Source organism: Sphaerodactylus townsendi, linkage group LG11 (genome assembly GCF_021028975.2).
Source record: "Sphaerodactylus townsendi isolate TG3544 linkage group LG11, MPM_Stown_v2.3, whole genome shotgun sequence".
Classification (NCBI taxonomy): domain Eukaryota; kingdom Metazoa; phylum Chordata; class Lepidosauria; order Squamata; family Sphaerodactylidae; genus Sphaerodactylus; species Sphaerodactylus townsendi.
The window spans coordinates 56,804,590-56,830,052 of record NC_059435.1 but is presented as its reverse complement, the minus strand read 5'-3'; the positions used below and the strand labels follow the sequence as shown (position 1 = coordinate 56,830,052).

General features: G+C 44.7%; 1 protein-coding gene across 1 annotated transcript in view; it reads left to right on the top strand.

Moving 5' to 3' along the window:
- Positions 1-25,463, top strand: part of LG11H10orf67 (linkage group 11 C10orf67 homolog) — a 64,421-nt gene that overhangs the window by 14,969 nt on the left and 23,989 nt on the right. Inside the window, exons 6-9 of the mRNA XM_048511428.1 lie at positions 11,533-11,680; positions 13,347-13,405; positions 15,927-15,998; positions 20,469-20,552. Of these exons, the coding sequence (XP_048367385.1) occupies positions 11,533-11,680; positions 13,347-13,405; positions 15,927-15,998; positions 20,469-20,552 (363 nt within the window). The remainder of the gene's footprint in view (positions 1-11,532; positions 11,681-13,346; positions 13,406-15,926; positions 15,999-20,468; positions 20,553-25,463) is intronic.

The following is a 25,463-nucleotide window of genomic DNA, read 5'->3' as shown; positions in this document are numbered from 1 at the left end:
TACATCAGATCCTCTGAAGATGCCAGCCACAGATGCAGGCGAAATGTCAGGAGATAATGCTGCTAGAACACGGCCATACAGCCCGAAAACCACACAGCACTCCAAATCCAGTTCACCAGATAAGAGTCTGCCACTCATGTGGCGAAGTGGAGAATCAAACCCGGTTCTTCAGATTAGAGTCCCTCACTCTTAGCCATTACACCACACTGGAGGGGAGTAATGTGTAAATGCGCCCTAAGTATAATAGCTTTCATAACAATCTGGAATACAGAGAAAGTGTTCAGGCCTTTCTACAAAACATACCATTCACAGTTTGGATCATATTACTTGCATCAAAGATTATCTTTTCACCATCATTGTGACTGAGCAAAATGAAGCTTTTAAAAAACCCAATTAACTGAAATGAATATCCTTCTCTTGCAGTATTTGCTCACTTCTTTTTTAACAACAGTTTGTACAAGTGCCCCCTCTTGTGGATTTAGATCACAGAGATAAATTCAGTATTTAGAGGGCTGATTTCCAGGCAGCTGTTTTGCATCTTTAAAGTACATATGGAACCAGGGACTTATCTACCTAAAACAGCACCCAGGGCAAACCTTGGTGCCCCACCCCCACCAGGTGTAGTTGAAAGCCAGTGAGTGGGGCTCACCCCTGTTTGCAATCTCCACATGGAGACTGCAAACAGGGCAAGCCGGCTCACACCCAACTTCCACATGGAGGGCGAAACAGTAGGAGACAGGGACGGAGCGAGGGGGAAGTGCGCACACGTGCCACGCACCCCTCCAAGCCCCTGGAACGCCCCATCCAGCTCCCAGAAAGCTCTGTTCTGCCACTCCACTCCATGCCCCTGCCACGCCTTCACAGGGGTGCCCGCCCAGTGTGTCAGCCCCCCATCCTTCCCCCCCCCCTCGCCCCCTTGGCTCTATGCCTCTAGCAGGAGCCTTTTTAAGCATGGCTGGGGCCAGGCTAGGTTCCACCTTTAAGCTGCAGGCTTAGAGCTGGATCCAAGCCTGGTCCCAGCCATGCTCAGACTGAAGCTTGCTGCTCTGGAGCCTCAAGCTTTATACTGTTGTCTCTGCCGCCGCCACCCCCCCCCCCCCCGGGCCAGCTTCACCTCTGGTCAGGCTGCAAGATAGAGCTGGGTCCAAGCCTGGCCATAATCAGGCTCAAATGGGCCCCTGCTGCTCCCAGCCCCACATGTGTGACACATCCAACCACCACATGGAGATTGAGGCAGGCTAGATTGCGAATGGGGTGACCCCCCCCCCCCCCGCCTTCAACTGTGCTCCCAAATGGGGAATTTCTACAGGGCCCAGTTGGGGGGGGGAGGCCGCAGCTGCCTAATGTGCCCCCCATAAATGGCATCTGGGGCCTGAGACCCCCTTGCCCTCTTAGATATGCTACTCTATAGGACTGTAAAAGCAAGATGGGTTTTGCTGGAAAGATTAATCAGAGCAGGCAGCAGTCGGAGCCTGATGTGCATATCTTTCCAACTGGATTTTATATTGTGATATGGTTTCATACACAGATATTCCTTTAGGGAAAACGCCACTGTCATAATTAGAGGCTAGGTTCAGATGCTGTGATAAACTGCAATTTTTTTTGAACTCCTGTTTGTATAACAAATTCTGAGGGAGCAAGCTTGTTTTCTGCCACTCCGGAGACTAGGATCAGGAGTAATGAATTCAAGGTGAAGGAAAAGAGATTCAACCTAAACGTCAGGAAAAACTTCCTGACGGTAAGGGCTGTTCAACAGTGGAATACACTGCCTCAGAGTGAGGTGGAGTCTCCTTCTTTGAGGTTTTTAAAGAGTGACTGAATGGCCATCTGTCAGGAGTGCTTTGTTTATGTGTTCCTGCATTGCAGGGGGTTGGACTTGATGACCCTTGTGGTCTCTTCCAACTCTATGATTCTGCCTAGACTATAGACGCAGAAACAAATCCCAGAAAAAGTTGGGAAGAATCTGATGCCCTTCTTGTTCGCTTGCCCCTGGGCTAGTTTTCCCTTTCAAATTATTGTTATATTTGTGGGTTTTCCGGGTTGTATGGCCGTGGTTTGGTAGATCTTGTTTCTAATATTTTGTCTGCATCTGTTCCTAGCATTTCACCACACTGTGTAACAGACTTCTCTCTGTGATACACCTCTGAAGATGCCAGCCACAGATGCAGGCAAAACGTTAGGAACAAGATCTACCAGACCATGGCCACGCAGCCCGGAAAACCCACCACAACCAGTTGAATCTGGCCGTGATAGCCTTCGACAATATATTATTATAGTGTCTGGCTTCCATAAAAAGAAACAGATCTCTTAAAAAGATAGCTTAAATACATATAACATGTAACCCCACCCTAATTTAGATTTAATGGGATCAAGTAAGCGTGTATAGGATCATGCTCCAAATTGAAGCTTGTCCGCTGGGAGGTTATCTTGTGGGTTGTTGTACATTAAATAATATACTTTCCTCCTGTCAGCTCAGCCCACCAATTCTGCATTGACATATCTGCATGGGATGTCAACAGGGGTGGAGCCATTTCATTTGGACTAGTTTTCTCTCAGTTGCATTCCAAAAAGAGAAATCTGTAAAAGAAAATTGCACATATGCCTGACATTCAAAGGATACCACAATTCATATCTTCAAAATAAAACGTAAGCACTAGAAGTTGGATCTAGAATGAATTTTCCTCTGATTTGTATGTTTTTGTATTTACATTGTGAGCCACTTTGAGCCAACTTGGAAGAGCGGCATATAAATTAAATACATAAATAAACAATGGAACAGAGGAGAGGTTTCAGCTGGTTTACTCCCTTCCCACAGAAGATACATTTCATGTGGCTTCTTAGGATCTCTTGTCCTCTAGGACAGTGGTGGAATTCAGCAAGTTCGCACCACTTCAGCAGAACCGGTTGTTAAAATGGTGCTTGTAAACAACCAGTTGTTAAATTATTGGAATCCCACCATTGCTCTAGGCCCAGCATTTTTGGGAGATTGGTGGTCTGCAGTTGGGAGTCACGGAGACAGGAAAGTTAGATTCCACTGATGGAAAATTTCAGTGTAGCTCCAACCCCAAGTCACATCAAATATTTGCTAAGTGGTTAGTTGCAGACTGAAACTGGCAAGTCAGTAATTACGCTGAGTGACTGAGCATTACGCCTTCTAAAGATTATTAACTGCATTTTGATTGCCTCCCATTTTCTGCAATTGCTGTTTAAGTCACCTGGGACAGCAAGCCCAACTATTTCCTGTGGATAAAGGGTTGCAAGAACCCTGCTGCAAAACCTGCCACTGTAACAGATGACTGCTGCTGCAGAATACCATCTCTTTATTAATCTTGCTCACTGACTCTCGAGAGCAAGCAGTTCATTATTCTGTCTGCAATTCTTGGTTTATAACAGATGGTGGAGCCAAAGGTTAACCATGCAAGAAACCACATCATATGAATTGATGCAGGGGAAGCCTATTAGATATTGGTGCTGGGTTTTTTTTAAAGAGCAATCTGTATTTTAAGCCTCTAGTTTGAAAAATGTTAGCCTTCCATTCACTTGATTAGTTCCTTTTATTTTTTTTATTGTGATGGGTGCTACACCCTGTTCAGGAAAAAGATGACAAAAATTGTGAATTCATCTGTCATTTCCTGGACCATCTTTGTTCTAGAATGCTCCCCTTGGATCCTACTGCCTTGGGGACAGAACTAGGTAGGTGTTAGGACCCAAACAGAACATTCTAGAACAAAGATGGTTGAGGAAATAGCGGATGAATTCACAAATTTCCCATCATTTTTATCCTGAACAGTGTATATAACACAGTGAGCTATCGATAACAACTTCCTGAGCACAGAAACTGTCCTTAAGCCTATTAAGGTCAGAAACAGCTCTTTAAACCATCCTTTGAAAATGCGGATTTGTTCTGTAGTCATGTAGAGTTGAACAATATCACAGGAGAATATTGATTAATCACTTCTTTGTACTGTTTGATATTTTCAACCCCCTCCGGCAGGTCTTTATTGGAGACTTCCTAGAGGATTTTCAGGATTTTGATCTTTTTTTTTTTTGTGGCACGGGGCAGGGGGAGGGGGGGAAGGATTAAGTATTTATGTCTAATCCAACCAAATAACTAGTAAGAATACATAATGAGTTTTACACATGGGAAAGGTTGCTTTGAAACGTCTGTTACTGGGCACGGGAAATTTGAAGGATTGTAATTTAATTGTAATCGTTTACAGTAGTTTATTTTTTCCAGATAACTGCTGCATATAATTCACTAAAGAATGAAAGCTTTGCATCTATACTGTGCATAGCTGATCATATCATGATATCCTTGATTCCCACAGATGTGAATGAGTGTTTGGATACAAACATCAAGCTCATCATTTCCAGTGCTCTTACCCAGAAGCACTTTCTTTGACTTCGCTGGGATTTATTCAGGAGTAATGTTTTTAGGAGCTGTGTGGCCTAGTGGTTAAGTGCTTGCACTGCCACTCACTTGGTCAGGAGTTCGAGCCCCCTGTGGGTCAGATATCCTGGCAGCTGGCTCATGGTCAACTCAGCCAGCCATCCATTCCTTGGTCAGTAATTGAGTACCTAGCACATAGCTAGGGGGTAAAGAATAGCCGGGAAAAGCAATGGCAAGCTACTCCACAAAAACGGCTTGCCTATGAAATCACTGCTTGCTGTGGTACCTCAGGGTCGGACATGACTGAAGGGGAAACTTTACCTTTAATGTTTCATTTGTGTGTATGTCCCACTCTGGCCCCTTCCGCACATTCAGAATAATGCACTTTCAATCCACTTTCAATGCACTTTGCACCTGAATTTTACTGTGCGGAAGCGGAATGAAAGTGCACTATTCTGCATGTGCGGAAGGGGCCTAACAGGCTTCACTTTAAAATGTTTTACTTGGAAATAAATCTTGCCAAGTTTACTTATTCAGATCAAAGCTGGCTTACATGGCACAGGACTGCAGGCATGCTACACAAATCTATCTGAGAATCATAAAGTATTCATGGAGATGTCACACATGGAGGGGTCTATGTTCTGTTTTGACAGGGGTATCTGTTTGTGCGCATGTGGAGTTTACCTCTCCCCCTAAAATTGAACTGAATGGGATGGTCACTCATATTCCAACTCTATGTATGGAATTTTATATTGGGGTAGTAATTCATTATGATGAATTAGAGTTTAAATTGAGTGGGTGTCACCATTAACAAATTAAAGCGTGCACAAGCAACATCTGTGTAACCTGTGCATGTTCATTGAATTGCAGGATGGCAGACTTTTTTAAAAAAATCACTGAGGTGGTTTCACTGACCCAAAATATCTGAGACCATTCACGCAACTGCCTCAGCCTATGTAGACTTCCAGCCACCCTGTCGTGGTCTGCGCCATTCCCATACCCGCTGACACCATATGACACCATACCCGCTGAACGTTGTATAAACTTGTGGCATCCAGTCATGTGTCTAATTCATCATGGATTCAACCGGCTGCATCTGCTAGACCAGGGGTCTGCAACATGCGGCTCTCCAGATGGGCATGGACTACAAATCCCATCAGCCCCTGCCAGCATGGCCAATTGGGCATCCTACCCAATCCAATGGGATACCTTCTCTTGTTAGGGTCACTGCCCCGATTACCTAGCTGCAGTCTAATCGATAGGCTTCCAGCCACACCCTAGCCACCAGCTTAATCCTTTCCCAATCCTTTCCCAATTGGCCATGCTGGCTGGGGCTGATGGGAATTGTAGTCCATGATCATCTGGAGAGCCGCAGGTTGCAGACCCCTGTGCTAGACTAACTGAAAGCTATGGCTGCTCCAGGCTGAAACAGACACATGCAAAAGGCCCTAAACAGTTTTAAAGCCAAGTGTCTGTTGATGTAAAGTTATCAGCCATGGCACTGAGATGCAGCCCAAGGGTCTTCATTCAAGGAGTAGCCCACCACCTTCCACAGTGCCAGAAAATGAGCCCCCTCACAGCTCCGATACGTGTTAAGAAGCAAAATCTAAGAGCATTGCAGGAGCTTTGCCATTAATGGCCTGTGGAGGAGGAGGAGGAGAAGAGTTGGTTGCTATACTCTGCTTTTCTCTACCGTGAGGAGTCTCAAAGTGGCTGACGTTCACCTTCCCTCTCCCCTCCCTCAACAGGCATCTTGTGAGGTAGGTGGGTCAGAGAGAGTTTTGAGAGAACCGTGACTGTCCCAACATCACCCAGTTGTCTTCCTGTGGAGGAGTGGGGAATCAAACTCAGTTCTCCAGATTAGAGTAGGTTTCTTGTAACCACCACACCCATACTGACCATTGTGGATCTGTGACTTGCACAGCAGACCTTGAGAGCAAGTGTATGCATGTTTCACCAGATCCAGCATTCTAGGAGTGTAAATGGGGTACATCTGGCTAGTTTTGCCCCACTGGCCTAAGATAGGAAAGATGTCCAGGCATGAAAGTTCAAAGATAGGATAGTCCAAGCAAGAATCATAGAGTTGGAAGAGACACAAGGGCCATCAAGTCCAACCCCCTGAAATGCAGGAACACATAATCAAAGCACTCCTGACAGGTGGCCATCCTGTCTCTCTGTAAAAACCTCCAAAGAAGGAGACTTCACCGCACTCTGAGGAAACTGCATTCCACCGTTGAACAGCCCTTACTGTCAGGCAGGGACGTAGGTATAGATTTTTTATGGGGGGGATTTGGGGGTGGGGCCACACCCCCACCCACCCCTAGGGCATGGCCACGCCTCCACAAGCCCCGCCCCTGGCCTAGCGCTTATAAAAGCAGCTCTCCGAGGTTGGGGATTGCAGACTCCCCTGCCCTGCCCTGCCCTGCCCCTCCCCTCTGGGAAGAGGCATAGAGGGAAAATGGAGCCTGGTGCAAAATCTGAGCGCCCCCCCCCCCCCCGGCAGCCACTGTGATGCTGGAATCCACCCACAAACAGCATCACTTTCAATGGTGTTTAAACTAGAGAGCCCAAATTCTCCTTTTAAATCCACCTTAAAGGGAGAATCTGGGGTCCCTAGTTAAACAACATTGAAAGTGATGCTGTTTTGGGGTGGATTATCCCCCACCCTGAAACAGCATCACTTTCAATGTGGCGTAGTGGTTAAGAGCAGGTGCATTCTAATCTGGAGGAACCGGGTTTGATTCCCTGCTCTGCCACTTGAGCTGTGGAGGCTTATCTGGGGAATTCAGGTTAGCCTGTGCACTCCCACACATGCCAGCTGGGTGACCTTGGGCTAGTCACAGCTTTTTTGGAGCTCTCTCAGCCCCACCCACCTCACAGGGTGTTTGTTGTGAGGGAGCAAGGGCAAGGAGATTGTAAGCCCCTCTGAGTCTCCTACAGGAGAGAAAGGGGGGATATAAATCCAAACTCTTCTTCTTCTTCTAAACTGAGGACCTCAGATTCTCCTTTTAAATCCATGCCGAAGGGGGTGGATTTAAAAGGAGAATCTGGGGAAATGTGGGGGGTGTCTGCTGTCAGGGGTGCAATTGTTAAGCTAGAAGCACCAAACTTTCAGGGTATCTTTAGGAGTCTCTCCTAATGATATCACCCAGGTTTGGTGAAGTTTGGTTCAGGGGGTCCAAAGTTATGGACCCTCAAAGGTGTAGCCCCCATCTTCTATTAGATCCCATTGGAAACAATGGAGGATGGGGGAACCCCCTTTGGGAGTCCATAACTTTGGACCCCCTGAACCAAACCTCACCAAACCCGGGTAGTATCATCAGGAAAGTCCCCCAAACAATCCCTGAAAGTTTGGTGCTGCTAGCCCAAACAATGCGCCCCCTGCAGGCCAAAAACCAAAAAAGCACTAAAATGTTTTTAAAACCTACAAACGGAGGGACGGAGCTTCGGACATGAATTGGGTTTTTTTCAAACCCGAGAACCCTCCCCTTACCTACGTCCATGCTGTCAGGAAGTTTTTCCTGACGTTTAGGTGGAATCTCTTTTCCTTCACCTTGAGCCCATTACTCCTGGTCCTAGTCTCTGGAGCAGCAGAAAACAAGCACGCTCCCTCACCAACATGACATCCCTTCAAATATCTAAACATGGCTATCATGTCTTCTCTTCACCAAACTGAACATACCCAGCTCCCTAAGTCTCTCCTCGTAGGGCATCGATTCCAGACCTTTTACCATTTTACAAGGGTCAACTCTTATACAGCAGAAATAGCTTCCAAGGGTCAGAAGCAGAAGATCAACAAGCCAAGGCCCTGCCAATGAGACCTTGCTAGGACAGAAGAGCCAAGCCAACAGGAGAGCTTTTGTAGTCCCACCCCCTGTTCTTATTGGCTCTCTAAGTCCCATGCCACTTCTGGGCTGGCACATACTGTAGCTCCTATTATGGTCTCTTGGAAGATGGCACTATGACTCCCTTCAGGCTCAGACAGAGTGGCTTTCATGTGGCTGCAGTGGTATAGGGAATCAGGTGCTAGCTCCTGGCCCCAGCATCCTGGGTTTGAGGCCCCTGAGGCCTTACAGGTGGTAGCCATGATGGAGAGAGACTCTGCATTTGAATGTCACACCAAACCTTGGTTTGACTGCAGTTGCGCTTGAACAATCCTTCCACCTCTTCCCCTTGTCTGCAGAGATCTGCTGAATGCTTTGGGAAGCTGTGAATCAAGCTCCAGATGCAAGGTCTTGTCCAAATGATGGCGTGGAGGGCTCACTGCGGGGCTCGGCTTGAACTCCAGCCAGCCGTATAAAGCTGGGCCCAGCCAAGCCGAGGCCATCATTGAATGGTGCACCCCACCTCCAGACTTCATGTGGAGTTCAGGGATGGGGCACATTTAAATGCTGGACCCAGCCAGGCCAATCCAGTTGAACCCCTGGCTGGGATCATCATACAGGCGGCACCTAAGTGACTGGGGGGTGGGGCGGGGTTAAGACGGCAGCCCAGAACTGCTAGAAAAATCACACTTACTTGGATCCCTTTTATTGCTGCTTTTTTTTCCAAGAGAAAAACTCCTCCCAAAACACAACAGGTTGTTTTGGGTGATTTTTTTTGGTTGAATGCCCACCCCTAGTTGTGTAGATTGATCGTCTTGTTAACAATTAATTTTGTTAATTGATCATTCGAGGCAGCAGCTGTAGGGCTGGACTTAAGGGGTAAAGGGGATGTGGGCTTCAGAAAAGCACAAAGGTATTTATCCTTTGGCATGGCATTTATCACTTTTCCCCTTGCCCTTTCCAAGGCATGTAGGCAAATGGGATTGGCAATATGTAAGAAAAGTCTTACTGGATCAGGTCAAGGTCCATCCGCATCTAGAAATCACACAATTGCGAGGTTAAAGGCAACAGCCCAGAGGCATGAGGGGGGATGACGCCCAGGGCAACACCTGCTCTGGGCGCCCACCCCCCATCCGTGCCCCACTTACCTTAGCTGGTGGGAGCCTGCCACGGGTTGCCCCTCAGCCTGGTCCTGCCAGGCTGCTCCTTCAGCCAGTGGAGGCTTCACCAGGGCCAAAAGGAGAGGTGTGTGGGGTGATACTTTACCCTCCCCACGTGACCAGCTAGTGTGCGCCCGAGGACATGTGACCCCACATGTCCCTGTGAGCACTCTGCCCCTGCAACAACCTTCCCTTAAAGCATTTCTTCTGTAGTTGATGCTCAGAGGTTGATGCCTGGAAACTCTGTTTTGTTGACATGGATACTACTTCATGAGCTTGTCTAACTTCCTTTTAAAGCACTATGTATTGATGATGATTCAGTGTATTTTGTGCTGGTGAATTTCATTTGTACATGATGTGAAGAATACTACCAACACCATCTGGACTGGACTGCTGGTCAGTCTGCCCTTTATTATTATGGCCCACAGACCATTCATAAATGCAGCAAAACGTGGTATTATTGTAACAGAAATCAAAGTGACAGTCCCAAATAATCATAGTCCACTCCAGAGTATAGCCATATGTGGTAATACATATTATTGAATGCCCAGTTAGGCCTATTAGTAATGTTGATGGGATAATTCAGACTTAACAGGCTGTGCTACTTTCATTACCTTCATTTTAAGGCTCAAATATGTTTTGTGGCTCCAGTTTTTTTTTCCTGAAAGGGTGTGTGTGTGTGTGCCAAAATGGCTCTTTAGAAAGTAAAGGTTTCAGGTCCTGTTCTTGGGGGGGATTGTGTTCCTTGTTACGTATCAGTATCATTTTTTCCATTTAAAATAACTTATTACCTGCTATAACTTCAGCTATAAGCAGGTGCAAAAGCCATAGAATTATACAGCAAAACAACACAACATTCAAAGCAATTGGGATGAATTACATTTTAGTTGGATACAGGTGCCAAGACAACTCTAGGTATAAGTGTACTAAAAACCAGATTTCAATTTCAAGATTTTTATTATGTTATCTTCAGATGATCTAGAATGGAAAGCCCATTTTCAAATGCTAAATAAATCTTATAATATTGCTTTATTTTCTTGAAATAATTGTTTGAATGACTAAATGGTAATGTTATTAGATTTTTTTAATGGTATTTCAGAATCTAGTGTGATGTTATGGGGTCATTGCAAAGTTGTGTCCCAACTTTCTGCCGAGAAGGTTCTGAGATTGTTTTAAAAGAAATATGCCGCAGTAAAATCTCGACAGCCATTTGACAATCTATGCAAATTCCTTCAATAGCTTTGAAGCAGAGAAGAAAGAATAGCTCTCCAAATAAGCTTGGGTGCATACGAAAGTCTTTTCCATAATGAACGTGGCAAGATTTTAACAAAGGGCATGCATAATAAAAATGTAAATGAGTTTGCTTTACTAAAAGTATAACTTTAAAGTCTTTTGTTGCTTGCTGTCCTGGAACTTTCCTACAAGGTTATCACTGTTTTGCATGGAGATTTAAACCAGAGTCTTCAATGGTGTTTTTTTTAGAAAGGCCCTGAACAGGCTATGTGTGATGTGCATGCAAAGCTATCTTGATGCTCAGAATATGAATTGCCTCTGGGTGGCTCCGACACCAAGCAGAAAACCAACTGTGTTGATATCAGGCAGCCTGATGGACTCCATGCGGCTCCCAGCCTGAAAATTTCACTGCTTTTGACATGCGATGTGCTCCTCGTAGCAACATCAGTGCGGTAGCTGAGCAAGCGACACAAAGGTGACGAGTCCCCCTTCTCCTGAGCCGTGCTCTTTGCAACCCCCTGGAGTTGGCCTGCCCGTGGGTTTCTCCTGCCCGCCTAGTTACTGAGAACACTTCATGAACACGGAGGCCAGCGTGGGTAGATAGGCCCCAGCTGCCTTCCTGGATGTAGCTGCCACAATACATTGGCCTGAAAGATGAGGCCAAACAAACCGTGCAATATGCATTATTCCTGTCAATAACCCATCCCCATGTGTTACGGGCTTTCTGCTTAGTGTGCTGCTGCCTTTCTTCCGTCAGCTTCCATTTAGCTTCCCAGTTTCCCCTCCATTCATATTGTAACTAATATGACAGGATTCAGAAAAAGTATATGATTGCTGGTATTGTATTATTATTGTGCGCCTGGGCAGCCATATCTACTCCTTATGCATTAGAAACAGGCTTCTTCTTGACTGGTTTTTTTTCCAGTTTTTGTATGTGGAAGACGATGAATTTGAAAAAGAATTGCTCCAGCAAGAAAACAAGGAGATGCGGGCAGAACTTGTTTCCCTGAACGGAAAACTTGCGCGCCTTCAAGAAGCGATGAAACAAAAAGAGAAAGATTATGCTGAAATGGGTAAACTTTTTCATGGGACAAAAAACTGAATGACTATATAGCCATAATATTAGAAAAGTCTAAAATCCACAACCAAATTGTGTGGCATAGAATCTTGTAAAAAATTTTACTCAGAAGGAAATCCCAGTGTGTTAATGGCAGCTTTTCCCAAAGAAAGTGTGGACAGACTTACATCATTTTCCTTGAATTTTGTCATTTGCTTCCATACTTTGAGATGGTCCTGAGCTTTTCACATTTTGTAGGGTATAACCTTATTTTACACTCTATTTTCATTGCATTTGCTGCTGAGTAAATAAAGTTTGTTATCCTCTGGATTTCTAAGACTTTAAATGTATTTTAGAGAGTTAAAAGTGAGGGTGCGCAGCCCTCCCAAATTCTTCCCAAGCCCATGTGGTATTACAATTTAATACTAATGACAAAGTGGCAACTCATCAGCTTTTAGATATTGGTCAGTTGATGAAGAAATATAGCAAAGAAAGAATGTAAATTAAGTACAAGACTATATAATCTGCTTTGCGACCCAGTGAGAGGGGAGTACTATAAATAGCATAAATAAATAAGATGTGTCTGCTGAAGGAAGACATGCAGTATTTTGAAGATGTGTAAGGTATCTAGAGGGTCAAATGCATTCAAGAAGCTTAATTCTGAATATATGTTATTGATTTTTCATTTTAAAATGCTGCTGTTTATGGTATCTGCAAACAGGTGTGCAGTGATGTCAAATCCTAACATTTTCAGACAAATATGTCTAAGGCTGAAATCCTATTCTCACTTAGCTGGGAGTAGATCCCATTAAATTTAGTGGGACTTGCTTCTGTATGCATTGGATTGTGCTGTTGGATCAATTATTGTGTAAAATATTCATAGCTTTCCACAATGGCCAAGGTAATGTAAGTTATCCCAAAATTTTGTAATAACAAAAAGCCAGAAATGTGCCGTTACAGCAAATTTCTACCTCCATAAATCTTTTAGTGTTTTTTTTTGTTGCTATTTTAATCCTACTTTCTGGTCCTTTAGATGCACCCTTGAGGCAGCTTATACAAGTTTTACCTCAAGAAAACCCCCATCGAACTATTTAATTGCTGAAAGCTTTGAAACAAAGTTGTAATAGCTACTTTCCTGAGCATTACAAACCAGCTATGAAGTCGTCCTAGCTCTGTAGGAACAAGATTGATGGGGGAGGGGGGTTATGCCAAAACAATAATTTTGCAAAAGAATATGAATTTAACATGAAGCCAGAATTATATGGAGGCTGTTTTATCACCTCGTGCAGTGGTGTCCGCCCCACCCCCACCCCCAGAGGAACATCAGAAACTTGGTGTGATGGCCATAAAGAACCACCTGCTAAAAGACTTTGTATTAACTGTGACTAAAGAGCAAAGATGTCCAAGGCCAGCATTAATGAAAAGCTCAGGATGCTCGGACACACTTGGCTCTTGAACTTATTTCTTAATCTCCCTCTCTCTGACCAGCCAGCTGAACAGCGGGAAGAAGGCTGTGAATGTCAAGGGCAGTTGTGAAGGTCACCAGTCTGCCACAGCCTCCATCCCCTGTGCATACCAGTGGGTTTACAGACGGGCCTGTAGCGCACAATATGAATCTATTTAAATAGCCGTGTAATTTCATGGTCTGCTTCTTCCTCCTCCCCTTCTTCCCCTTCTTTTAGATGCTGAAATTAGACAATTGCAGGACAAAAGAGAAAGAGATCTGAAGACAATTGAAAAGGTACTGTATTTTTCCCCCTGACAGTGATGAATTACTAAACCAAAAGGCACAAAGCCTTGATGTTAGCGCCCTGTAATCAAAAGCTGACCAGCCTTCTAGGTGTTCAAGCCTTTAAGTTTGATATAACCCAGTATCCTTGGAAACATAGAGCTGGAAGGGACCTCAGGGGTCATCTAGTTCAACCCACTGCACAATGCAGGAAAGTCACAACTGCTTCTTCTCCCACTCCCCCGAAGACCCCTGCTCTATGCTCAGAGGAAGGCAAAAAGCCTCCAGGTTCACTGGCCAATCTGGCCTGGACGAAAATTTCTTCCTCACCCCAAAATGGAAGTTAGTATTACTCTGAGCATGCAAGAGGGGACCACAAGAGCCGAGCACTGACTCATCCCTTCCTCCCTTTCCTCTCATGATCGGTCTGAATTCACAAGAACAGCCTTGCTGTCAGATGGCCTTCTAGCCTCTGTTTAAAAACTTCCAAAGAAGGACAGCCCACCACCACCTAAGGAGGCCTGTTCCACTGAGGAACACCCCATAACTTTCAGGATGTCCTTCCTAATGTTAAGGCGAAAACTCTTCTGATTTAATTTCAACCTGTTGGTTCTGGTCCTGACCTTCTGGAGCAAACAAAAACCAACTCTGCTCCATCCTGTATATGACAGTCTTTCAAATACTTGAAGATGGATATCATATCACTTCTCAGTAGTTCCCTCTCTAGCTCCTTCAACCTTTCTTCATAGTCCCAACTGTTGGAATTTGGTTGAATATGGATCAGCCCAGGCCTGTGTGTGAGTGCAGTAAAGAAGCTCTTCCAAACAAATATATGCAAAAAGGAAAACTTGCATTTGATTCAAGTAACTTCGGATCACAAGCATTGTTCCAGGTGAAAAGTAGATAGATAAAAAAACCTTCGTCTAAAGCAGTGTTTTCCAACCTTTTCAACATCATGGTACCCTTGAACTCACTCTTCATATCTCATGGTACCCCTGCCATCCTCCCCCCCACCTTCCCCTCCCAGTTCCCCTGCTTGCCACCCCCTACCTTCCCCTACCAGGGTGAAGGTAAGCATGGAGGTGGGGGGTAGGAAGTGGCTGCTGACCTTGTGGAAGGCCCTGCCCCCTGGGCCAGCTCCATATCCTTGCCGGTGCCGGTGGGGGACACCACCAAAGCAAGGGGGGCCGGTAGGATTGCCGCGGTACCCCTGGGACATGCTCACGGCACCCCAGGGTACCATGGAATCCTGGTTGGGAATTGTTGGTCTAAAGAGATACCTATCACAAGCGGGCATTTTAACACGCCATCACGTATGTGCAAGTGTGAACTGCTTTTGTGGGAAAGCCCATCAGGAGCAGGTAGCCTTTACATGTGCTCGGTGCAAAGGAGAAGAAGAAAGAAAATGGCTGCAGGGTGAAGAAGGAGGAGTTGGTGGGTGGAGCCTAGACATGTAGAGCAAACATTAGAACAGCTTAGAGTTACATAGCACCCCCCATTGTCCAGGCATGCAGAAGTCACTTATTCCAACACAAACAAGCTAGCATTCTTAACAACAAATAGTCAGGCTACTGATTAAGGGGAGGGGCATTAATGGGGAATGTTGAGGGAAACTCAGCAATAGAGCAAACGCTTTGCAGGTAGCTGATCTCAGGCTCAGTGTCTGGGGTCACCAGTTTAAAAGATCAAGTAGTAAGTAATGTGGAAGACCTTAACATGGGTCACTAGAGACCTATCACCGATCACAGTAAACAGAGCTGAACTTGCCAGGTAACACAGTATCAAGCAGCTTCATGTGTCCATGTATATGAGGCCATGGCTTACTCAAAAAGTATAAAACATCCATCTCAGCAGTTGACAGGCAGTTTGAAGCTTCTGAGTTCTGTAGGCCTGCTATAACAATAATAAGATTCTGCTATTTTCTTGACCTACAGAACATGTTTCTAGATATGGTAGATGGTAGTGCTTTGTCAGTGGCACTGGCTCCCAGTTGAGCACCAGATCAGGATCAAGATTTTGGTATTGTCCTTTAAAGTCCTAAGTGGCCTGGGACTGTTATATCTATGAAGACATCTCTCTCAATATGCCCCCCAAAGGAAAGTTCCTTATAGGCTATTGCCTTGGAGGACCACTGGTGGCCAGGAGCAAGCAGAGCCAAATGACCCTGTGATGCTGGTAACACAACAAAGTCTGCTTAGCTTGAATGTGGCCCACAGTGACAATGACATGGGTTGGAATTGTCACCAGCTGACCTGGTTACCACTGACAAAGCACTACCATCTACCATATCTAGAAACATGTTCTGTAGGTCAAGAAACTGCCTTCTCCAGAACCAGCATGGTGTAGTAGTTATAGACCTGGGTCTTGGAGATTACAGCTTCAATATTGTCCTTGGGATTTTAAATGTTGATGCCTTGGCACAATAGCATCTATCCAGATAACTTCAGACACATTTTGATTAAAAAACAAACAGAACTACTGAAAAAACCTCTGCCACAACTTTCCTTTCTGATAATATTCTTTCACATTTTAGCTAATGAACACGCAGGAGATACTAAAGCTGGAAGTTGAAAGAGAGCAGCAGAGAGTTCTGTCGAAAGCTCGGGTGAGTTACAGTCATATTAACTTTAAAGTGTTGAGTCTGTGCTAAAGAGTTAACAGCATCTCAGATGTGACCTTGCAGTATATTTTACATCTTCTCTTTCCCCTCTTCACATAAAATAGGTGCGGGGTTTCAGCTGATGTAAAAATCGAAGTGGGGAAAAACATGGCAGTGTTTGTATTGCTTAAAGAAGTTGTGGAGGGCCCTGAATTGAATTGGGCCCATGGCGCTGTGTGCAAAGGGGTTAACTTTTTCAAAACAGTGTATCTCTGCTGGGGGTGGGGGTGGGGGGTGGGGAAGCACGGTGCTGCCTCATTTTGGAGGTGGCAGCCATGCAAACTGCGCCCAAGGATCAGTGTTTTTACTGTGCCAAGGATGCTGTGTTTGGCCCGTGCGGAGTGGGCCTCAATCAGTCAGTCAATCACTCACTCTTTGTCTGTCTCTGTCTGTCTGTCTGTGTGTCTCTCATATATATATAGAACTCTCAAGCATATATATATATGTATAACCCTTGTGGTGGTGGCATTGAGCTGGCATTTAAACATGTGTTGTGAATGTGCATACCAAATTTCACTCAAAGGAGGTACTGCATAACAACTGATTTTGCCGCTTTCTCCAGTCCCTTGAAAACAGATGCAAGAATCAGGTTTGAGTTCAAACTTGAAGAAAAGAATGACATGAACATGCATTTTGGAAAAGCTGTCCCTTACTATGGAAGTCATTTCTATATATAGCTCTGTTGTATAAACTGAACAGCCAGTTTGATCAACATTTCAGGCAACCACACTGATAACAATATGGCACGCACTTCTATTAGTGGGACCAATTGAAATGTCACAGTACTTGAAACTCTTGCTCACTACTGGGTGATGTTTTAGGTTAGTCATAATGCAAGGATTACCCTACTGTTACTTTTCGCTTTGGCCAAACCAGTCCAGACTTAATTCTGGACATTCCATAGTGTAGAACTCTCAAGCATAAGGGGCATGTGTGGGACCCCACTTTAGACTGGAACCATAGCTTGGGAGAAGATAGATTTAAACCTTTCCTCTCTGTGCTGTTTACCTTACTGAAATGACCCCACATAAATGCTGTTGGCTCCCAGTGAAGCAAACATGTCGGATATAGGACAAGGCCTACATGTGAGATGAATGGCCGCTCTGTGTGACTGTTTCAAATTGGGAAAATGGCGTAGAAGGCAAGCCTTAAAACTCTGGAGAACCAGGTTTGATTCCCCCCACCTCCACTCAAGTTGTGGACACTTATCTGATGATCTGGATTTGTTTCCGTGCTCCTCCACATGAAGCCTGTTGAGTGACCTTGGCCCAGTTACAGTTCTCTCAGAACTCTCTCAGCTCCACCTAACCTCACAAGCAGAGGTGGGATCCAACCAGTTCTCACCACTTCTCTAGAAGTGGTTACTAATTTTTTCTGAGTGCCGAGAAGGGCTTACTAAAGCAACCTCCCTGCCCAACAGGGACTGGAGGTGCATGTGTGCAGCAGCGCCACTGTTTGAATCCCACCACCATCAGAACCTGTTATTAAAATTTTTGGATCCCACCACTGCTCACAAGGTGTCTGTTGTGGGAAGAGGGAGGGAAGACAATCGAAAGCCACTTTGAGACTCCTTACCGGAATAATACCCTCTTGCTTATCAGGAGGGAGGAGCTCAAATGAACTTTGAGACTCCTTACAGAAGAGAAAGACGGGGTATAAATCAAAACTCCTCTTCGTCCTTGTGCCATGGCCCAACCAAAACTGGGGATGTGTCTCTGCTATTAAAAAAAAGCCTTTGGAGTTCTGTATGCAAAACTCCCAGTCTCTCCTCTGATTTGGCTCAGCCACTGGGAGTTTTGATTTATGGAGATTTTGCTGCTGCCACTGACAACAGGTTCATAAAGGACCCCTGTATTGGATGTTTGAGCATTCTATATGGATCTCATAAAAGCGATGGGCACAATCCACCATCATTTCATAAAGGCATCTATAAGAAACGTTCCCAGTGGCCTTTTGAAAGGATGCAAGGACTTTCCAGATGGCTGCTCTTTTATTTTATCATTTGATTCTTGGGGAGGGAAGGGGAGGGGCGGCTTGGTTTCACACTGGCCACCACCAGTAGGTTTTTGTTACAGTAAACTGAGTGGGTTTATTATATAAAAAAAAATAAAACACAGCTTGACTGGCTTTTTCTAAATGCGCCGGAGAAGAATGATGCAGTTCAGAAGAGAAAGGGTTGTGAATAGCAAATCAATACCACTCGAGCTGTTTAAATATTCACTTTTTTTTTGCAGCATGTCACAGTTTGTGCCAAGTTATAGCTGCTCTGCTTATTTTGTTTTGTTAGTCTCAGCACCACGCATCACGCGTCCTCGCACAGAGGGTCATATCCTGGGGGCTCTTCAACCAGCTTCGTAGCAAGTAATGAAAACAGGACTGGGTCAACAGAAGCAGCAAACTCAGCAGGGTGGCTGAAAACTTCAGCCTAAATAAAATTTGGTTATATTTTTTTAAAACTGGGGCCAGAACTTTTCAGCTGCTGCCCTGTAACGCTGTAGTCTTTACCAAATAGGCTAACTTTGAAACCAGAAGCACAGAATAACAGGACATCCATGGTTACTCATAAGATAATTCCTCGGCTGTGGTCCTGTACAGAGCACAACTTACTGAAATATTTTGGACATACCTTTGAGTATATCAGAGGTGTCCAACTCTGGCGCTTCAGATGTTCATGGACTACAATTCCCATCAGCCCCTGCCAGTTGGACACCCCCAGAGTATATTGTACGTTTCAATCCTTCTCTTTCCATAAGGAGCTTAGCAAGATTCTCCATTCTACCATGTTATCCTCAGCGCTTGTACCCTGAGTTTGTAATTAGGAGACAGCCTTTTGTCACTGCTTGTCTCCACATCACGACCCTGACACTCCCATCCAAAATCCTAACCAGAGCCAACCCTGCTTAGCTTCAGAGATCTGACAAGACCAGATTAACCTGGGGCTATCCAGGTTAGGATATGAATAAACTATAAACTAGCTAGTAAAAAGTAAGGGAAGGCAGTCTCCATACTACATGAGTAGCTGAGGCAACAGAAAGAGACTTTTAAGAGGAAGGAGGATTTTGCCCTGACAATATCAGCCTGGAGGCAGACAAGAGATGACAAATGAAAAGGAAGGAAGGTCCTGTCTTCACTATGTTGTCTAACTGCCCACTTGGCTGCCTGCTGTAGGGTCCTCTTCTCATATTTGTCTTTTCCAGCACCGCTTAAAGCTGTTTTTAATGCCCAGTTACACACCTAAGTTTCAGTCCCACAACTGTATGTGTAGTGAAGGGTTCCATTTTTTGAAGCTGTTCCATTCTTTCAAGCTAATTTATCAATTTTTTGCAGCCTGCTCAATGTTTGTTGTATATCTGTATTGGCTGGTTTTGTTTTGTTTTATTGTTGGGAATGTGAGCCATGTTGAGCAGGTCTCTAGAGAGGAAACGTACAAATTTTCTAAACAAATAAGTATAATTTCTCCCCACAGGCAGGGCCACATGACTCATGTCCAAAATTTATATCTGCCAAAATTCATATGCTGTCTGTCAGATTTGAGATATCTTACCTCCTTTTCCTTTTTTTAAAAATCTGGTTCATTTCATGTTATGAGTGAAGTAGAACAGAAATCAAGTGGCATTTTTAAGACAAGCCAGGTAAATTCCAGCATAAGGTTCCGTTTATCAGAGCTGCCTTCATCAGATGTGCATAATAGTCGCAGGAAAAGTATCTTGCCTTTTAGAAGAGGCTTAATCTGTGGGAATGAGCAGTCATAGTTTGTTATGGCATGGAGATGAATAAAATCCAGGGGGGGTTGGGGCTGAAGCTGCATTCGAAGTTGTGGAAAGCTTGTGCCAGCGTCTGTGCCGCCACCACCACCACCACGAAGAATGGCATGGATGCCGGTGCCAAGGGACTTACCCTGGCAGCCAGCTGCTGCAGTACCCAAACCTAGAAGGTGGGTTCTGCGGCAGCATTCCAGGGGCATGCCAAGGACGTTTCTGGAGGCAGAACCAACTTTTGTCAGCTCCCAATGCAATTTTGACCCAGAACACCCCTTTCCAGTGGTGCATGCAAAAAGCATGGCATAAGTCATTCAGCATGAGCTGAATAAGTCATGAGCTACCTGGGAAGAAGTGAGTCTTTTCTCCTCTCCTCTGGTGCACCAAGGCACTATCCGTGGTCTCTGCTGTACTTCCTCTCCCCACCTTTGTATTGGGCTGCCTATATCATTCCCATAAGCTTTTATTCAATGCATAAATGCAGCGCTAAGAAGGCTTTCCTGGGAGTAAGCCGCATTGAACAGACCTGAGTAAGATTCTAAGTAGGCCCACTTAGGATTTCTCTGTTAATTAATGGAGGTGACTTCCAATCCAAGGCTTTGTATCCATATTTTTTTTCCTCATACTTATGGTGAATTTTCATTGTATTGGTTTTAAGGAAGTCAAAGAAGCACAGGACGCTTTGGCAAGATTAACTGAAAGTATCGCAAAATCAGAAGTGGAAGCTGCAGTTGCAGCAAAGGTGAGTTAGTCTCTGCTCTTTGGTTGGTTGGGTGGCCTGACCGTAGGGATGCCTGCAGCTGTTCGGAAGTGAAGTGGCAAAGCTTTTCATGGTACAGAGGCAAATAATATCACCGAGTAAATAACATCTACTAAAGGCACTGGCTGTTGGCAATCTTCCTGATCTTATGGCCAGTGCGTGATACTCCTTATATTGTATTTAGCAATTTATTTTAGGTTCCACTTGCAGAGTATTTTGCACAACTTAATCGGAACACAATAGCCCAGCCAGTGACATTGTATATCTGAAGACATCCTCATATGATGCTTGCAACCAGTGATAAGTTGAAAATACTCTCCAATTTCTGAAACGCTGCTTTATTTTATTGCTAATTATATATATTACAATATTTATTGGGGGATCCCTTCCCCCTCTTAGCTTATTTTACCCCCTTAAATGACTGCCAGACCTCCCACAACTCCTGCCTCCCCCCTTCATTGCCACCATCAGTGAGCCCAGTGCAGCCCAGTGTGGCACCCCCCCCCCCGCCCACCTCACATGGCTGTCTGACCTCCCCAATTGCTGCTGCTGAGCCTGGCACAGCTCCAAACCTCCACTACGTGGCTGCTGCGGTTCCCTGCTCCCTCCTTCCTGCCACTGTCACCAAGGGGGATAGGTTTCTTGTCTGCACATGTGCAAGCTGGGCTAATGTGTTTGGAGAAAATGTATTTTTAAACATTTTCAAAAGAATGAGTTATATGTCAGCATGGGCCCAGTCTGTAGATTTAAGTATCCGCAGATGGATCCACAATTGACTACTAGTTATATGATATTGCCTTCATTGAATTGTTGGAATTGCTTAATCTTTCTTCAGTGAGAAAGGCAGACTAAAATGGAAATAAGTAAATAAGTAAGAAGAGCCTCACTGAATCTGACCAGATATTTGCCTAACCCAATATACTATTTCCCACAGTGGTGAGCAAGATGCTTCCTCAATACCCACAAGCAGAAACAATCTTCCTCTATTAGTACCAAGGATTTGACATTCAGGTATAAACGGCCTGAGAATGTGGAGGTTCCAATCAACTATCATAGTGAATAGTTAAATTTGAGGGGGGGGGAAAGCATTTGGAAATAATAAATATTCATTAGGACCCTGAACAAGGAATAAAAAAGAGCAAGCTGTTGTTCCTAGACTTACAGCATAGAAAACAAACGGCTATGAGAACCAACATGTTATAATGGATAAGGCAGCAGACTCCAGTCTGGAGATCGGGGTTCGATTTTCCACATGAAGCTTGCTAGGTGACCTTGGGCCAGTCCTCTCAGAACTGTCTCAGCCCACATGAAGGCAAGCAGTGGCAAGCTGCCTCCAAATGTCTCTTGCTTTGAAAACCCTACTGAGTCACCATAGTGGCTTGACAGCACTTTCCGCCACCACCATTATCAGTATTGATTAAAAACCTGTAAGTCCTGTTTAACTAGAGTAGAAAACATCTGTATATATTATGGGTAGTGAAATATTTCTCAGGCCACTCTCAGTAGTCTTAATAATTGTCTGCTTCCAACCTCATTTTCAGCTGATTAATAGCCTGGATTGTTCAGCTTCCCAAAATTGACTTTAGCGAGACCTCCAAAATTTGACACATTTCTTTCTCAAACATTTCCAGGAAGCAGGGCTGGAGCGAGAGGGAACTGCGCCCGGGGCATGCATGGGCCCTACGCCCCTGCCACACATCCGCCCCGGAATGCCCCAACCACACCCCCGTACCAGCGCACACCTGGTGCATTGCGCGCCCCCATTCCCTTTGGCACTACACCACTGCCAGGAAGTCATGAAACTCAGCATTCTTACACATTGCAGCTCATTCCCTTTTTATTTCTGGCCCTCCCCTCCCCCACCACCAGAAACACACTATTTTGACAAAACTGAGTGCCAAAATAATACATAAGAACATAAGAACAAGCCAGCTGGATCAGACCAGAGTCCATCTAGTCCAGCTCTCTGCTACTCGCAGTGGCCCACCAGGTGCCTTTGGGAGCTCACATGCAAGATGTGAAAGCAATGGCCTTCTGCGGCTGTTGCTCCCGAGCACCTGGTCTGTTAAGGCATTTGCAATCTCAGATCAAAGAGGATCAAGATTGGTAGCCATAAATCGACTTCTCCTCCATAAATCTATCCGAGCCCCTTTTAAAGCTATCCAGGTTAGTGGCCATCACCACCTCCTGTGGCAGCATATTCCAAACACCAATCACATGTTGCGTGAAGAAGTGTTTCCTTTTATTAGTTCTAATTCTTCCCCCCATCATTTTCAATGTATGCCCCCTGGTTCAGTATTGTGAGAAAGAGAGAAAAATTCTCTCTTGCATAATTTTATAGACTTCAATCATATCCCCCCTCAGACGTCTCCTCTCCAAACTAAAGAGTCCCAAACGCTGCAGCCTCTCCTCATAAGGAAGGTGCTCCAGTCCCTCAATCATCCTCGTTGCTTTTGTATGCCTTTCCAAAGATAGAGTGATTAACATGGCTAAAGGTCACTCTTTTCCTACATCTTCCTGCAACTTCAAATAATGGCATACGACAAGCCAGTACTCCAAAGTTAAAAAGACTAAATTCATGCCCAACTCTCCTTGACTCTTTGAAGTTGAATTGCTTACAACAGGTATTTGACGTTATTAATCAAGCATATTTGGAAAACAGTGGCATTCGGTGAGAATGCAACATATGCTGAGATTAGTACTATTCCAGAAGAAGGGCATAAATGGGACCAGTTAATTATAATGGGTAAATAGTTTCCAAATATTTGTAGTTTGTACCGAGATACTAAATGCAATCTGTTATCGAGATGCTGGTGTTTACTACACTTTAAAGAGGCGATCTAATAACCAATATATCACTGTCAATGAGGTGCAGTGGCTATATAATCTTGCAGTAGAACCTGGGAGAACCAGGTTCGAATCCCTACTCTGCTGTGGAAACCTGTTGGATGACCTTGGGCCCATCACATTCTCACGGCCTTAACTACCTCATGAGGTTGTTGTAAGGATCAAATGGAGGAGAAGAGAACAATATCTATATATATAAAAATCTATCAGTGCGTTTTCTGCTGACAGGTAATCTCCCAAACTACTGGACCGGTTGCTTTGAAATTTTCACACAACGTCGCATTCGCGTGCGGCCAGGTTTCCATACTGTTTCCACACCTCCTGTTGTGTACATGTCACAACTGTGCCAGTTATTGTGTACATGCCACACGTGTTGGAACCGCAGTTCTGTTCCGCAACAGCGCCATCTGCTGGCCGTCAAAGCAACACCCTCTGATACAAGGGAAACAACCATGTCTTCCTTGAAAACCGCTACCATTTGGAGTGAAAAAGATGGGGCCCGCCATCTGGACATGGCCCACCCACCCTAGCGGAGGAAGGGGAAAGTGAGGGAGGGTCCGGGGGGTTGCTGGACCAAACGCTCTGAAATTTGAACACAACGTAGCTCATGCCTCCCAGGGTGTTTTACGCTAGGTAATTCACCTGCAAGGGAAGGGAGTGAAAGGGACAGGACCAGCCACCCTAGCAGAGGAAGGGGAACGCTAGGGAGGAACAGGGTGGGGTGCCATGCAAGGGAACGGCAGAGAGGGAGGGGAGTGAGGGCCCCCTTGCCCTTCCCCTCCCTTGAAAGCATTGTGCAATGACACATGTTCAAACCGTTCGCTTCCCCTTTTCTTTCTTTTCTACTTTACCAGATTGAGCCACAGCAACGTGTGGCCGGGCCCGCTAGTATATATATATAAACCTTTATTAGGCATAGAATCCATTTAACAGCCAACATTGTCCAAACACATATCCCATACATGAGAACCATCGCAGGTAATCATTTCAAAGTTTCTATAAGGAACCTAGCTACAAAAGTTAAAATCTCGGAGGCGGAATTGTTTAGTAGAAACGTAATCTTCCCCACAGTAGAGTATTCATTAAAGATTACAGGACAAAGAGCAAAAAGTCTGGTCCTAGATCCCTCGTATTTGGGGCAGTCGAGCAATATATATTCCATGGTTTGAATCGCTGTGGTACAATGGGGACATTTCCGCTCTTGCAGGTCAATTTTTCAGAACCTTCCTTGTAGCATAGAGCAAGGGAAGGAGTTACATCGAGCCCTAGTGATTATCCATCTATGCTTGGGCTCCTGAAGTAAATTCAAATAATCTGCCATGTGATTGATTTTAAATTTGATATTAAAAAAGAGGGGGGAGCAATTGCTTCTCGCCTTGTCCTGCAAAACTTGAAACGAAGAGAACAATATAAGCCACTTTGGGTCTCTAATGGGAAGAAAAGTGGCGTATGAATTACAACAATAATTGCTTAAAACTGATCCTTACATAGATGAAAGTCTCAAAATGGTTATAACTGTGGATCCTGATTGAGAGAAGGTCATGAATGGGAAGCATCACCAAATTAAAATGGAGTGAAGTCAAAGTTGCTTAGGAGTGAAGTCAAAGTGTTTTTGCAGAATTTTCCAAATTTCAAATTGCCGTAGTATTGTCAGAATTACATATGAATGTAAATGATATTAGAGTTATATCTGAACGAATTGGGCTTCATAGATCCGCTGCTTTCTCACCCTTGTACCCACTTACCTGCCAAGTGTGTCCAAAGCAACTTTCCACTTTATGTAAATCAGTCGGTAAACAGAAATATCTGAGTATTTGGAGCTGGTATTCAGAGGCTTATGAGAGGGTATACAGTGGGGTTCATAAAGCAGACAGAAAAGAAAATAGAATGTGATTGCTGTTAGATACATATGCACCCTGTACTTTGTTGAACTGTTATCTTTTAACACTGCTTGGGTGAAGTAGCTTGTAGATACAGTGGTGGACACCTGCAGCCATTTCAAAAGATTTCCAGAGCCTTATATTTGTATATATCTGAGCTGTGTTT